Genomic DNA, 14,281 nt, shown 5'->3' with positions numbered 1-14,281 from the left:
TATTGGGTGCACTCATTTTATCTGTCTTTCATGTGTTGAGCCCTCCCTCCCCCTTTGCCATTGCCAGTGCCGTTCTTCTAACCTTTTTTTGTTTCAGATATGGCTCTTTTTACTGTAACCGTTTAAACCAAATTCAGTATTTGATATGTGATCGTCTTAATAAAAATGCTTCTGCATATGTCAGTATACTTTTGTATCCTCCGAAGGGTGTAGCTGCATGGAACTTTACAAATTCAGCGGGTTTTTTGCTAAAATACAGCGGGGAACAATCCTGAAACGGAAGGGTGCTCAGCTAGATTAGTTGTGGTATTGTTTTGCTTTCTAACTTTAATGGTTTATCCTGTCAGACTTTATAACTACTGCTGCACATTGAGCTGTCCACAATGACTCCTAATTGTTTTTCTCAGAAGACTGGACTAATTTGAACTCATCAAGTATTTAGATAAAATCATTTCTTCTTGTGTGCATTACATTATATTTATTTGCATTTCATCTGCTGTTGTATTACTCGATTTTCTAACTCAATTAGATCTCTCTGGAAATCTCCACAGTTTTTACTAACCCAAATAATTTCCTTCTACTGGCAAATTCTACTGTTTCACTGTCTGCTTCCATCCTCAAGAGCACTAATGAATGTTAACCATTGTTTTTAATGTCTGGTATACACCACGTGGTTAACTTTTGCCCTCTGAGCATCTTGGTTAAGGTCTAGGTTATCTGAGCCTTACCTGGGAGATACAATTCTTCAGATAATCCAAGGCTTAGAGTTAGTCACTAGAGCTGAGAACTCTCACAAATACATAGCATAAGCTTTCATCTGTTGTTTGTAAATGAGCTAAAGTACTTAGCAAGAGCTTGAGCACAGAGTTTTGTTAGTAGAAAGTTTGCAGGTGTCAGCTTGTAGGGAGGTCTCACCATTGAAATAACAGTAGGATTCAGAAATTTCACCAAGCTACAAGGAAAATGAATAGGTATTATCAAACTTTGAAGTGTAAAATGTAGGTTACAGCAGTGTTACATTTTGTATGCAGTTGTACACGTTTATACCTTATTTTTTTTTTTTTGCTGTAGAATGGAAGCTTACAGTCTCAATGCTATGGGAGCGTACTGCTGGGCAGATGAGTGGCATTTGGTACTAACCCAGTGTGGTGGGGGCTAGTTTAAATACGTATTCTGATTGTATGGACGACCTTTTTGTCATTTGTGGCTCTTGTTTGGGTGTATGAAATTAGCTCAAGTGTGTGTGTACTGAATGCAGTAACACATGGATGGGGCAGAAGAGAGCAGAAGGGCGGGCAGCAGGTCGGTGTTTAGCTAATCGTGTTGCGTTGACTAATGAGCTCCAGAGTGGTAGCATTTGGCTGTATAACACAGAGGTGGCTTTTTGAGCTGCATGTAAATTGTCCTGCATCTGGCAGACTTTCCCGAATTTGTTTTATTTATGTGCAAGTTGGTAGCACCTAAAGAATGCACAATAGATCCTGGAGCCCATCGTGTCCTTTTTTAATAACCCGTCTCTATTGCCTACTATCGTGCTTTATTTTTATATTGTTTTCTTCCTGTTTTCAATAACTCCTTTTTTTTTTCTCAGGTAAGATAAATTGTGACTTCTTATTTGTCAAATGTGTGCTGTATTTGCTTCAAAATCTGCTTTTTTTTTTTTTTTTTTAATTATACTCAGTTACTTATTGGGGAGCCTAAGAGTTGTATTGCTGTTTTTTTAATATACTTGGGTAGTTCCAAGAACCATATAAACCAGGAAGAAATAAAGAGTGTGGATGATGTCAAGGTGTTTTTCAATAGGCTGTCATGCATAACTAAAAAAAAAAAAAAAAAGGAACTCTCATTTTCAGACACATTTCTGAAAACGGGAGCCATTTTTAGTAGTTGGAATCCTTCTGAGAGGTCGGTGAAGTAATGTTAAAAGTTCTTTCCACTTGAAGTCACTTGAATTGATGCAGAAAAATACATGATCAAGGAAAGCATCTGTACTGTGTATTGTTTGCTACATAAATGAATAACATTATATGATCTTTCCCAAAGGGAAGCTGAAGAATCCCAAGCAGGTCATAAAATAAAGTGAAAAATGATCATTACTGGTGTTCTGCTGACTAGTTTGAATCAGAGACATTCCTTGTAATTAAATACATTTCACTCATTTATGACTTCTGTTTCTTTCTTCATCACCTCTGCAGCAACTCTTGCAACGTGTATCATACTATTTTATTCATGTGAGTTCAGTGTCAATAGCCCCAGACTGAAGGATTTTACAGTTTTGCTTTTTTTTTTTGGTTGAAGTAGTACAAAATGTCAAAAATTAGAAGGAAGGTCACAGTGGAAAATACCAAGACCATATCCGATAGCACATCCCGAAGACCCAGTGTGTTTGAAAGGCTTGGACCCAGCACTGGAAGTACTGCAGAGGTGAGTTGTGAAAGCATTCTTCTTTTCCTCTCCACCCCAGCATCTTCTTTTCCAGGATTTAGATGGTGGGAAAGAGTAGCTCACAAGTGCCAAATACTCAGATGTCACAGGTGTTAGTAAAGGTGAAAAGAACTCCTTAACTCATGGATGTTCAAAATACTAATACTAGAGTTTTCAAATAACGTGTGTTGTCCCAGCTTCTGGACAGGAGCAGTAATACTGTACGTTTTAGTACTGTTTCCACCAACCTAATTTTTTCTCTGCCAGACCTGATTCTCATTGTTGATCTTTTTTTTTTTTTTTTTTTGAGTTATGTTACTGGTGGACAGAAATTAGAGATAAATGGGAGTTAATGTGGAGTCATTTGTTTGTTCTGCCACACTCACACCAATGGTATTTCCAGAAATGAGTGTGAAATTCACCCAGTGATGTCTGTCTCTTAGACACAGTGCCGTAACTGGCTGAAGACTGGCAACTGCCTCTATGGGAACACATGTAGATTCGTACATGGCCCTTCACCACGAGGTAAAGGCTATAGCAGCAGTTATAGAAGGTAAATCAAGAACTCACTTTGAATTCTTCACATGCTGTAGGAAAATAGCTTTTGCAACTATGTCTTCTGTTCGTTTGTGTTTTTTTGTTAATAGTGAAATGCTGTGGCGTGCCTAACGGTGTGTTTTATCAATAACCACTTGTATTGCGAAGCTGCTCAAAACAGTTGATTTGGCAACCTTCAGTGGGTTTTCCCAGGATTTTGGGGAGTAACTTTAACGTAACTTTTAAAAAGAGTCCACTGGATGCAGATGAATTTCTTACATTACTTGAAATAGGGAAATCAAGTACCTTAAGTTATTTTTATATGTGTAGTGTCACTGCAGCTTCTGATACACCTTTCTGTCCTTTACTAAAATATTGTTTTGTAACTACTTACAGCAGTAATCGCATACTTGTAGCCCTTCTGCCTTCACTGTACTGTTTGATGAGTAGGGTGTGTAACCTTTCTAGCTGTGAGAAAACGCTTCTCTTCAAAACATAGTGTTGTAACTTTGTTAGCTAAAGGCCAAATATCCTATATCAAAAGAAGAGATTCTAAAATTTCCTACTTTTTCCAGAATACAGAAATTTTACTGTTACTCCCACGTTACTCTCATTTTAAAATGCGTTTTTTCCCACTGTCCTATGTATGGTGTAACACCGTGCTTGTCAACTGAAACTAGACGTAGCAGTAAATTTGTACTATTTGTATTATAAAGGACAAAAAAAAAGTCAGTTGTAGAGTATGAAGCCTTCATAGAAAGGGGAACCGTGCAAAAACTGTGCTGTTTCCTGATGCTACGGTGATGTCAATGTTACCTATAGATTACGGATGGGCGCACTGAAGCATCAAAATGTAAATAAAGCAACTTGGTGAAGGTCAAACAGGAAGGTTGGCTTGATGTTCTCTTTCCTGCTCTTGTGCCACACTCTCAGGATGGACTTGACTTTGCTTGTTTGATCTTCTAACATGGTAGCTTCTGGGATACAAAATAAATCACTAAGATCGATGTTTATTTCGGTGTGTGAAAGATCTTACTCTGCTCTGTGCTGAATGTTCCATATGGGGGGGGGGAAAAAAGGAGTGATTTATTGGTAGAGATTAAATCGAAAAAGTTAAATGTAGCATGCTTTCTCCTTGCTTTCAGTGTTTGGAACGCACAGTTTGTGGTCCTGCTTGGTCACTTGAAGAGAAGTCACATTTCTTTTAATGACTAAAGCTTTGTTTCTGCTGTACTGTCACCACTAACACTTAAGAACAACGCTGATTTACGTACTACTAACTTTTTCTTCCTGTTAGGACTGTACTAAAAAAGTCAAAGGATGGATCTTGCTGCTTATTTGCCTGATATGTTCAACATTTTAATAAAGATGTTTGTAAAGGAAAAAAAATAAAAAACAAGGAGGGGGGCAAGCCCTCCTACTAAAACAGACAAATGAAAAAAGCACACTTGTCTTCAGAGGATTCTACTGAGAGCTCTTGGCTAGGCACAGAAAAAGCTGTTTTACTTGCATAATAGAAGTTTTTATGCTATTTAACAATTTTCTACAAATGTATCCAGGTATTCTAAATGTAATTTTATTGGCTTTGTGCAAGTCAAGCTAATGCTGATTCCACACCAGTTCAGTTTAAGCAGTATTCCTGTTCACATGTCTGGGACATGCTGGTGGTGTGGCTACACGTGTTCAGCATTTACTGCTGGCAGTCTTTTGTCTGCTTTGCAGGCAATTTGGTAGGACATGGCACATCTTACTCCCTTCCTTGCACCTCCTATTTCAAACCTGTCTGAACAAAGTCTCATTGTTGATGTTTTTTCTGACCGTAATTCTTCCCTTGGTTTAAAACATCACCAGACAACAGGAAAACTTGACTCTAAAATGTGAAAAAAGCCTTTTAAAGGTAGTGTGCATATAACTGTGTTTCAGCATTAATGCGGCTTCTCACATCATGAGTTTTCATCCTTCTGTTTAAAACAACTAGCGTGTTTTTGCATATAAGGCTTTCCTGATAAGCATATTAAGAATCCAGTAATAGACCTGCCTGTCTTCCAGGCATCTGAAGTCAGGAGAAGCTAATAAGGGAAGAGCTGTGTGTAAACATGCTGTCCCACAAGGAATTTTACTCTCATGCTCTGCCCATCGACTGTTGGTCAGCTGCTTTGCAGCTATCCCGTCCATCTTATATTATTGTCAGGATAGACAGGAAGAGGCTGGACATCAGGAAGAGGTTCTTCACCGAGAGGGTGGTCGCACACTGGAACAGGCTCCCCAGTGAAGTAGTCACTGCACCAAGCCTGTCTGAATTTAAGAAGCGATTGGACTGTGCACTTAGTCACATGGTCTAAAATTTTGGGTAGACCTGTGCGGTGCCAGGAGTTGGACTTGATGATCCTTATGGGTCCCTTCCAACTTGGGATGTTCTGTGATTCTGTGATTTGTGCCATCATAGTACAGTACCTGTCTGTTGCCTGAACCTCTTAATTCTGGATCCTTACACGGGGTTTAAAAAATAAACAAGCAACAACAGTAGGTAAGAATGTATGAATCTTAAAAAGTACGAATCCTGTTGCACGGGAAACTGAAACCAGGACAGTGTCTCATGAGCATTCAGTTATATGTACGTTAAGCACTAATCTGCTTATATACACCCACGTGCACTCGTACATGCGCATACACACGTTCTCTGAGGGTTGTGTTGTAATGTGGGCTGCTCCCCGTGTTGGAAGATAGGTACAGAAGCAAATGGAGGTGCTGTTTAAATGTGCATTTCCTAACCAAGCCGCTTCATGTGGAGAACTGAACTGTGGCAGGAAGTAACGCTGTTTAAAATCACTTAACTGCACTGCTTAAAATTTGAAATGGTGAAATTCAGCGTTTTTGGCCTTGCTTAAAATATGGGCCCCACCCAAAATGTTAATTCATTAAAGTTTTTTTCATTTAGTTTTCTTCTTTCATTGTACAGTGATAATACTGTGCAGCCTTTTGTGCAGAAGGTTCTACCAGATACAATGTGAAGTTACGATCTTGAACTGTGGAATTAAAATTATGTATTTTTTTGGTGAAATTCAGCAGCATGCGTTACCTGGAATAAACAAAAGCCTCTTTTGGAAGGGAAGAAAAAAGCAAGTGCGTCAGTAGGCCATTTATAAAAACAAAAATTGTGGTGCACCTGAAGGGAAAACTAGTTAGTAGACCAGCTTGTTTTTCTGTGCATAAGCCAAAGTATCTGAAAACAGTCACAGCTTCTTGAGTAATTATTTCTTCAATAACATGAGATTGAAAACTTGGCAAATATTTGATATTTTTGGCTTTTATGCTATAATACTTGAGGGGAAGGAGGGCAGTGTGTGGAACAACTGGGTGGTTACCTTGACTTTGCTCCAGTGTTCTCCCGAAGCTGTAAGACAAAACAAACAACAACAAAACAAAACAAACAAACCCAAGAGCACAACACAACCCTGAAGCTGTAGCTTTTTTCATTCCTGTGATTTCTTGATGACTGTCATAATCTTAGAGCAGATTTAAATACTGTTTTAATAAACTAAGTTTTTTGTTCCCTCCCTTCCACACTGGAAAAGAGTATTAATTAAAAGTGAAATGATTTGCATTATTTTTTCCACTCCAGCATATAACTTCAATAAATACCACAGTATTATACGTCTGTCTAGAAAATGTGTGGGCTACATTGTAAGTTCTCTTGCTTTCTCCTTCAGCTACCAGGTTTTCCTGAGAATTACTCCTCTTGAGGAATAATAAATACAAGTACGCTATCTGTAATCTCTTTGCCTTTTAAATTGAGTTTCAGTTTCACAAATCTGGATCCTTTGTGCCATACCTGAAATACTATTAAAAATTTAGGCTTTGAATTGCCACTTTAATATTGAAAGCTGCTTTACATGCGGAGGTAGCTGATGGTTTGGAATGCTTCAGAGAATTTTGGTCGTACAAAGGAATTTTGTTTCTAAGATGGGAGGAAAAAAAAGATACCTTGAATTATAATCTTTACAAAAGCCAGATACTTTAAAGAAGATATAGTCATGTGTGCAAGGAAGGTAACTTGTTTATATTAGTATGCTGGATATTTTTTTGATCCTTGTTAGTGCTGAAAGAAGCAGCACGCTACTGTTTTGTATCATTCCTCTGATCTAGATTGACCTGTATTTGCAGTTTCACAAAGAATTAAACGCATTTAAAAATGAGAGCAGTCACTGGTCTTTTTCTTTTTATATACTAAGGCACACAACATTGTGACATTGTTTAAAGAATTAAATGCAAATAATGTTGCAAAGGAGGAAGTAGAAACAAATTACTGTGTTCCAAACGTGCACAGGTTGAAAATGAAATCATATTAATTTAAATATTTTAATATGCCTAAGCTGGGAAACAAAGTTTTCCTATTGTATATTATGTGACAGAGGAAGGATGGAAGAAACAACTCTTTCTAAATGGAAACTCTAATTCAGTTAAACAAAAAAAAAAAAAGAAAGAAATGCAAATTTCATTATCCAAGTATTAGATAAACTTTTAATTAACTAAAGTAGCATTTTTAACTCTTTCTTTAGTGTAAACTGATGGGTACAAATCCAGTACTTCCATGCAACCATTTCACAAAAGAATCTGTAATTAAAAGGTAACAGCCATCACAGAAGTACCAAATTTGGTTTCAAGCCAGATTTATATGAAGAGAAAATTTGTTTTCTTGAACCGAAACATCATTTGAAGCAACTCCTGTGTCCTTTTTGCCTAGGAACTTGTTTAAATGCAAGAGTTGTTCTCTTTTAACCTGTAAGGGATAAATCAACTTCTGAATCCATACTAGGAGGTGATGACATTATAAAGATACCTTGTAGTAGTGTAGGATATTCCCCTTCCCACATCACAGTAATACGTTTCACAGAAGATACACAGTTGTAAGACTAGTAGAGTTATTCCAGCGTTTTAAAATTAAATAATGAAATAGTTATGTTATTGCAATGGAAAATGAAGGAGGCCTCCAAGAGTGAATTTCTGATGCACAGCCTTGTGACAGTCATTCTTTGTGTAGCAGTCTGACCAAGGTCATGGGAGGATGGCAACTAGGGCAGACGATCTCCACTTACGGACTACTTCTGTATTTGGAGTTGTGCTTTTATGTGACTAACTGCTAGTCTACAGTAGTTTGACTCTGCAATAATTTTATTTAAATATGTATATAAATCAGTACAGCTTAGCATATGGAGAAAGCTAAAGATAACTGGGAAGACTTGGTCTGAATGATTGTGAAACATTTGCATGATGGTCAGAAAAAGAGGATTTGTTGTGGCTAGGATCGGCTGAAGCTGATTTAGAGCGGTCACTGAGCCATGACATAGTGCCATATATACATACAAGTAATCTTCCTTCTTAGAGACAAGTCTTCCTTGATGTTCTGAAAGAGTTTTGGTTTTTATATGTTCGGTTTTTTCTTTGAATGCTTAAGCCCATTAGAACTGAATACTTTTTTCATCCTTACTGCTTTTGGTGGGAGGCTTAGATCTCTGTCTGTACTAATAACAAAAACAGTTAAAAGATTGTATTCCTTTAAAAATGATCCCATAGAACTGGTTATATCATGTTTCTGTATTATACAGGTCACCAGAAAGGCCTACTGGAGATCTTCGGGAAAGAATGAAGAACAAACGTCAAGACGTTGAGGCTGAGCCACAGAAACGAAGTACAGAGGAATCGTCCTCTCCTGTTAGGGTAAGAATGGAGTTTGCAGAACTCCAGAATCCCTCAGTAGCAATTGGGCACTGTGTCCTAGAAACCTGATTGTGGTGATTTGTAATACTTGAAATGTTTAACAAATTGATCATTTTGTACATAGTATGTGGCATATTTCATTATGAAGTGTCTTAATAGTTGTAATTGAAATTTTATAGCACTGTTCGGTCTTTTGGTTCTCAGAGATTTTATAAGTCCTGCAGACTAAAATGTCATAAATACTGATGAACAGCTATTTAATAACAGTGCAGACTCTTTAATATTACCAAGAAAGTATACTGACCATTGTTCAAATCATCCATTATTTTTCCCCTTGACATTTATTCATATCCATTGTTTATGTGCATCCTGACTTCAGTTGTTCATCTCAAATTTGCTTTTGATGAGACAACACAGTTATTGTTGTGCTCATCCATTTCACCTTCCTCCTCACATATTCATTAGCCATCCCGACTGCTCATTTTTGGATTTTGCAACAAATTAATTTATCATCATTCTCACTTCATAAGCATCTTTCTGCAACCCTAACCCCCCTCAAATATCAAAATTTACTTTAAAATTGTGTTATCTATTTCTGCACTGATGTTGCAAATAGGAACAGAGTTGGTAGTGTGATCCTGCCACCTGTTTTATCAGCATCAGTGTGTTCTTGCATCATGTTTTTTAAGACTTAACTTCCTATGAATAATGGTTAATTTTTCATTTTTTTATTTTTGTGGAAAATCAGTTTTGCTTCTGCAGGTATTAACAGCATTCTTTTTTTCTCTGGATCTGTTTCTACTTGCTGTGTAAAATGAATTTTTCTGTCAGGTGTAAATAAATCAACAGCAGCTGCTATCATTAAATTAACAGAATGGCTTACCTTCCAATCATGTTTTCAGTTGCTGTTAATTTGTGTAAAATTTCAGTCTTTTCTTTTACTTAAATGTGTTTCTTTTATTTTCTAATATTTTGAATAAACTGTTTAGTTACTAAGTACATGGTTGGTGGGAAAAGTGTTTTTTTTTCCAACCATTATTAAAAATTTATTGTAACTTCTTCTCTCCTGGTACAATTCTAATTTTGATGTAATTCTTGGTTTTGATTAGTTAACCCTGCTTTTTATAGTGTTCTATTCATGCAATAATAAAATACTCTTAAGCAACTAAACCCCAAATAAAGGTGAACTGGAAACAGGAGTCAAAAGGAACTGGAGAATTAGAGCATCTGTTAAAGTACCAAAGAGTTATTTACAGGATAAGCACACTGCAGAGAAAAAATTGCTCTGCTTCAGTCTCATAAAACAGAAGGCTGAGGAAACCACTGAGGTTTTTGTATTAATTGCACGGAGGCAACTGTGGAAAATATGGGATATCCAAAGAAAATATTCTGGAACAAATAGATGAAGAGGGACAGTCGTCAAGAGTTGCATTGCAAAGAACCAGGATATCCAAAAGAACAGAAGACTGAAGTAACTGAACTGCTTACAGAAATCTTGCTCCATCATTAGTTACTGTTATGGTGGAGATCTAATGATTGACGTTTTCATCTTACTAAAGCTTCTGGGATAACTGAGGAAATGGATAAGAAGTCTTAATTTCATTTTGAAATAATGAAAGGTAGCTTGTTTCGTGAAAAGTTTCATAATTGTGTTTTTTTGTGTTTTTTTTTTTTTCTTTTTAAATAAAGAAGAAAGAGCACTGTTCCTGCAGTCAAAATTTGTGCTTCGCTGATCTACTAGCATTGAAACTTGAACAGAGAGTAGTGGTTAAAAGAAAACTGATATAAGTGAAATCTTAAATAGCTTCTTTTGAAACAAAGCTTTTGGGGAATAGATAGGTGAATAACAAGCATAATATCGTCAGTTTTAGAAGCCAGCTAATGGGAAAATTTTAGATTAATTTAAAATGAGGTTACAGAGAATGCTATGGTGCTTCATCTAAAGAGATGCTACTTTTTAAGAATGGAAAAATGATGGACATCCCAAATGTTAAACTTTGCAGAAGATATGAGAATACTAATTGAGATCAATAAAGTCAGAGGAATGCCATAGGGACTGCGGAAAAGATTTTCAACAGTACAATGGCAGATGAAACATGGTGTTGGCAAGTGCAAGGTAATGCACAGTGAAGGAAGTATTTAATACAAAAAATATATGAATTAATATTTTAAAAGTAACTGAAACCATACAGTAGAAAAAAGTTATTGTGGACAGCTCAATGAAATCATCTGTTCAAAGTACAGTCACAGAAACAAAATACTCAGTAATGTAAAAATGGAATAGAAAATTATCACTGCTATGCTGTAGGAATTAATGGTCTGGTTTTATTTGAAATGCTGTTTGGTTATGATCACCTGTATGCAAGACAATACAGTCAGAGGGCTTTTTGAAGTGAGAAAGGGGTGGGGAGGAGACTGGAGAGAAGGAGAAAGGAGTTGTGGCGAATGCATATAATGTATGGTTGAGAGAATGTAAACTAGATGCGTCTTATTCATATTTTATCCCAGTAGAAACAATAGCAAATTTGAAAATGACAAGGGGAGATGCTGTTTGCGTTATATATGACAATTCTACCTGATTGCCGGAAGACAGAGTAAAAAAAACCATGAATAGGTTCCGAAAACAGTTGAGGCAGTAGAAGAGAAGAGATTTTCTGTGTTTGGAGATAGAGATTTTACTGGTTATCTTATGTGTATTTAGGAAGGAATTTCATACATGGACAGCTTATAAAAATATATCTTCTATTATTTCTTCATGTCTTGTACTGTTATTTTCAGAGACAATATGCTGTGTTACATGGACAACTACAGCAAACTCAGTTGTTTTTGTGTTTCTTAGGTTTGTGTTCGGACTTATTTCAGTTCTGATGTTAGTGTATCAAATACATTACAAATAACTAGGAAAGGTTCTTGCTGTTACTGTATTTAGTTGGAAATTTTCATGTTGAATTTTTCTCCGAATTCTGAGATAGATACATTGGAGTATTTGAAGTATTATGTAAAGCAACTTCTGGGAGGTTTGTGTGATTCGGGAAAAAGTGGGAAGAACTTAATTTACCTTTAGGAAAGGTTTTTGTAAGGAATGTCTATCACTTGTTTTATATCTGCTTTTTGTCACTGTGGCTTTTGAATATCTGCACTGGAAATAGAGGTCAGCGTTGTCTTCCATCTCTGAAATGGAATCAATACCTGTTCATTTCAGGGAAACGGAATACATTTTCTTGTATGTTTGTGCAGTGTGGTAGTAATTTTCATTATAGAGGTATTATATGTAGAGCAAAATAGTACTGTGCTTACCCAAAAGATGTGAGCTATTGATGCATGATAGCTTGTTCCGGAGTTAAAATGAATTCTGACTTAGTTTATGTCACTGCTGCATGCACACGCGCTGACAAGGCTGAAGCCGAAGCTTCTGCTTTGTAAGAACTGTAGATTGTAAGCCTTATAAATATTCTCTCCATCAGTGTTGGCAAAATAACACTTACTAGCTAGAAGCATGTTTTGCAGACTGGGTAAGTCCTTTAGTGCTTGGCCAAGCTCTTCTTGCTGTAGTGGGAAATTCATTCGAGGAGACATCGAGTCTTGTGCTGTAGAGGACTCGTTGTCTTATAAGGTGGGGAACTTCAATTTAAGTAGGTGTTTAATAAAATCTCATAGAATTCAGTCATAATGTCGTATGTTTTTCTTTAAGTAGCATTTCTACTGAAATTCAACATTAAACTGTAATAATCTATTCAACACATGTTAATAGTTTAACTTCGAGCACATACGTGAAAACAGCGTAGACAAAGTCTACTAAATTACTGTCTGCACTTAGGACAGTTAACAATTTTTTTAGTAAATAATTATACCGTTATAAAAGTTTGTTTCTATTCTAGTAAATGGAGTCTTTTTCAGATACAGTATCTTCCAGTACAGATAAAAGACATGCTTTTGCCCTGTAGGAGTTTGGCTTATTTTATTCTTGGCTTATTAAGGTAGAGGTGCAAAAAAACAATGTAAAGTATAAGAAGGTCTGTAAGGATATGAATGAAATATTTACTCATTAATAATATAGCCCATAGTATGAGGGAATGAAATGCCTTGGAAGTGAAACAAATACAATAAAAGGAATATATTGAAGACTTTTCCATGAGAAAATCTGAATGTGTTCTATACCGTCATAATTTAAATTCTTGAATTATGTGCCCCAGGAAAATATACTCAGTTTCTAAGCACAGTTTTTTGTTTTTTTTTTTTTTCTTCCCAAGATGCTGTCTTACCATAATCTTTTCTCCTGACAAGTAAACTCAAGTTTCTTAGTGTATGGACGGGCTTGGATCAAGTTGTGTTGACTTATAAAATAGCATGCTTGCATTAAAATTGTCTATTCGCTTCCCCTATATTCAATAATTCAATAAAATTCCTTTCATAGATGATTTTGTTCTCAATTCTTCTTTAGAAGTATGATTGTCCCATTGCTGCCACTACCAAATGTCTCCACTGAGAGGAGAAAATACGGGCTGTTTCAATACGCTTGTGTGGTATTGTAAGTTTGGAGGTGTAGGTGAGATGTGTATAGGTTGTGTACAGCTTCTAACATGGAGTATTAAATTGTTCTTGAAACGTGCAGTTTACTCAGAATGCTCTTTGTTAACAAGTTATTTTGTGATTGGCCTTGAAGTTTTTTGAAGTTAGTATGTATAGGATATGGCCTAACATGCATCTTGTGGTTTGCTAGTACCACATAGGATTGAATTAATAAAATTTAGTATTTGTATTTAATGTTTATTGTTTGTTTATAGGAACTAGTATATAGCAGAAGTAAACAGTTTGCTAGAACAAATTCAGCTTTCAAGAAAGGTAGCCTAGAAAAAGGAAGGTGCTGTACGAAAAAAATTGTTTGCAAGAGGGGCTTGTCGATAAAGCTGCAAACTTTGAGTCTTATAAAAGTCTATTTTCTCTTCAAGTAACTTCCTTTGGAGCTTAGTACAGTTGTTGCTGTTAGACTGGAATGCATTTGGTGCCTGTTGTGTTGATGGTCTAGTTGATGTAGACCTGTCTGCAACTGATGTCAGAAACCAATTTGACCTGATAAGTTAAGATCTTGTGCATCACTTCAGAGATCCTGTCATGAAGTGAAGAAAATGTGACTTGTCCTTATTCTAGAAGCTGCTTTTAGTTACACTTGACTCAAGTTAGTTCCTTCATGTGAAGCTTCTTTGTGTTATTTAGCAAACGGTCAGTTTTTCAAAATCTTGTAAGGGTTTGATATGATATACTTAGCACATCAAGATAAGGGGCTTGAAGATAACTAAGCAGCACTGAAGTACTTTTCAGTTTACTAGGTAAAATAAATGCAGTACTTACTCTGTGATCACTTATGTCATTAAACTAGTGTTTAACATTGTTAAAGAATAAAAAGGAATAGTTCCGTTGTATTCACTTGCAATATTGTGTAGAGTCACTCTTATTATTTCCCTACTATGTTTCTGACATGGTCTTAAGGATTTAAATCAAGTAATTAATGGCCTAAGTCACAATAAGGAATAGCTAGTGAAATTCTCAGGCATCTCCTTTTCTTGGCATAAAGGGTCCAACAAACCAGCACTGAAGAATCCCC

The 14,281-nt window shown here is 36.2% G+C and overlaps 1 protein-coding gene across 5 annotated transcripts in view; it reads left to right on the top strand.

Annotated features, from left to right (window-relative positions):
- ZC3H13 (zinc finger CCCH-type containing 13) overlaps positions 1 to 14,281 on the top strand; it is a 48,724-nt gene that overhangs the window by 3,797 nt on the left and 30,646 nt on the right. For 2 of the 5 annotated variants that reach the window (XM_040541881.1, XM_040541865.1), the window contains exons 2-4: positions 2,302 to 2,424; positions 2,868 to 2,977; positions 8,568 to 8,679. The exons of 1 other annotated variant lie outside the window; for it this stretch is intronic. In XM_040541881.1, the coding sequence (XP_040397815.1) occupies positions 2,308 to 2,424; positions 2,868 to 2,977; positions 8,568 to 8,679 (339 nt within the window). In that variant the 5' untranslated portion in view covers positions 2,302 to 2,307. Of the gene's footprint in view, positions 1 to 2,298; positions 2,425 to 2,867; positions 2,978 to 6,671; positions 6,721 to 8,567; positions 8,680 to 14,281 lie in introns of those variants that run through there. 2 more of the 5 variants (XM_040541876.1, XM_040541883.1) reach the window with 2 other exon arrangements.

The sequence above is a fragment of the Cygnus olor genome, chromosome 1 (genome assembly GCF_009769625.2).
Source record: "Cygnus olor isolate bCygOlo1 chromosome 1, bCygOlo1.pri.v2, whole genome shotgun sequence".
Lineage (NCBI taxonomy): Eukaryota > Metazoa > Chordata > Aves > Anseriformes > Anatidae > Cygnus > Cygnus olor.
The sequence above is the reverse complement of the archived record's forward strand: the minus strand, read 5'-3'. Positions and strand labels throughout refer to the sequence as shown.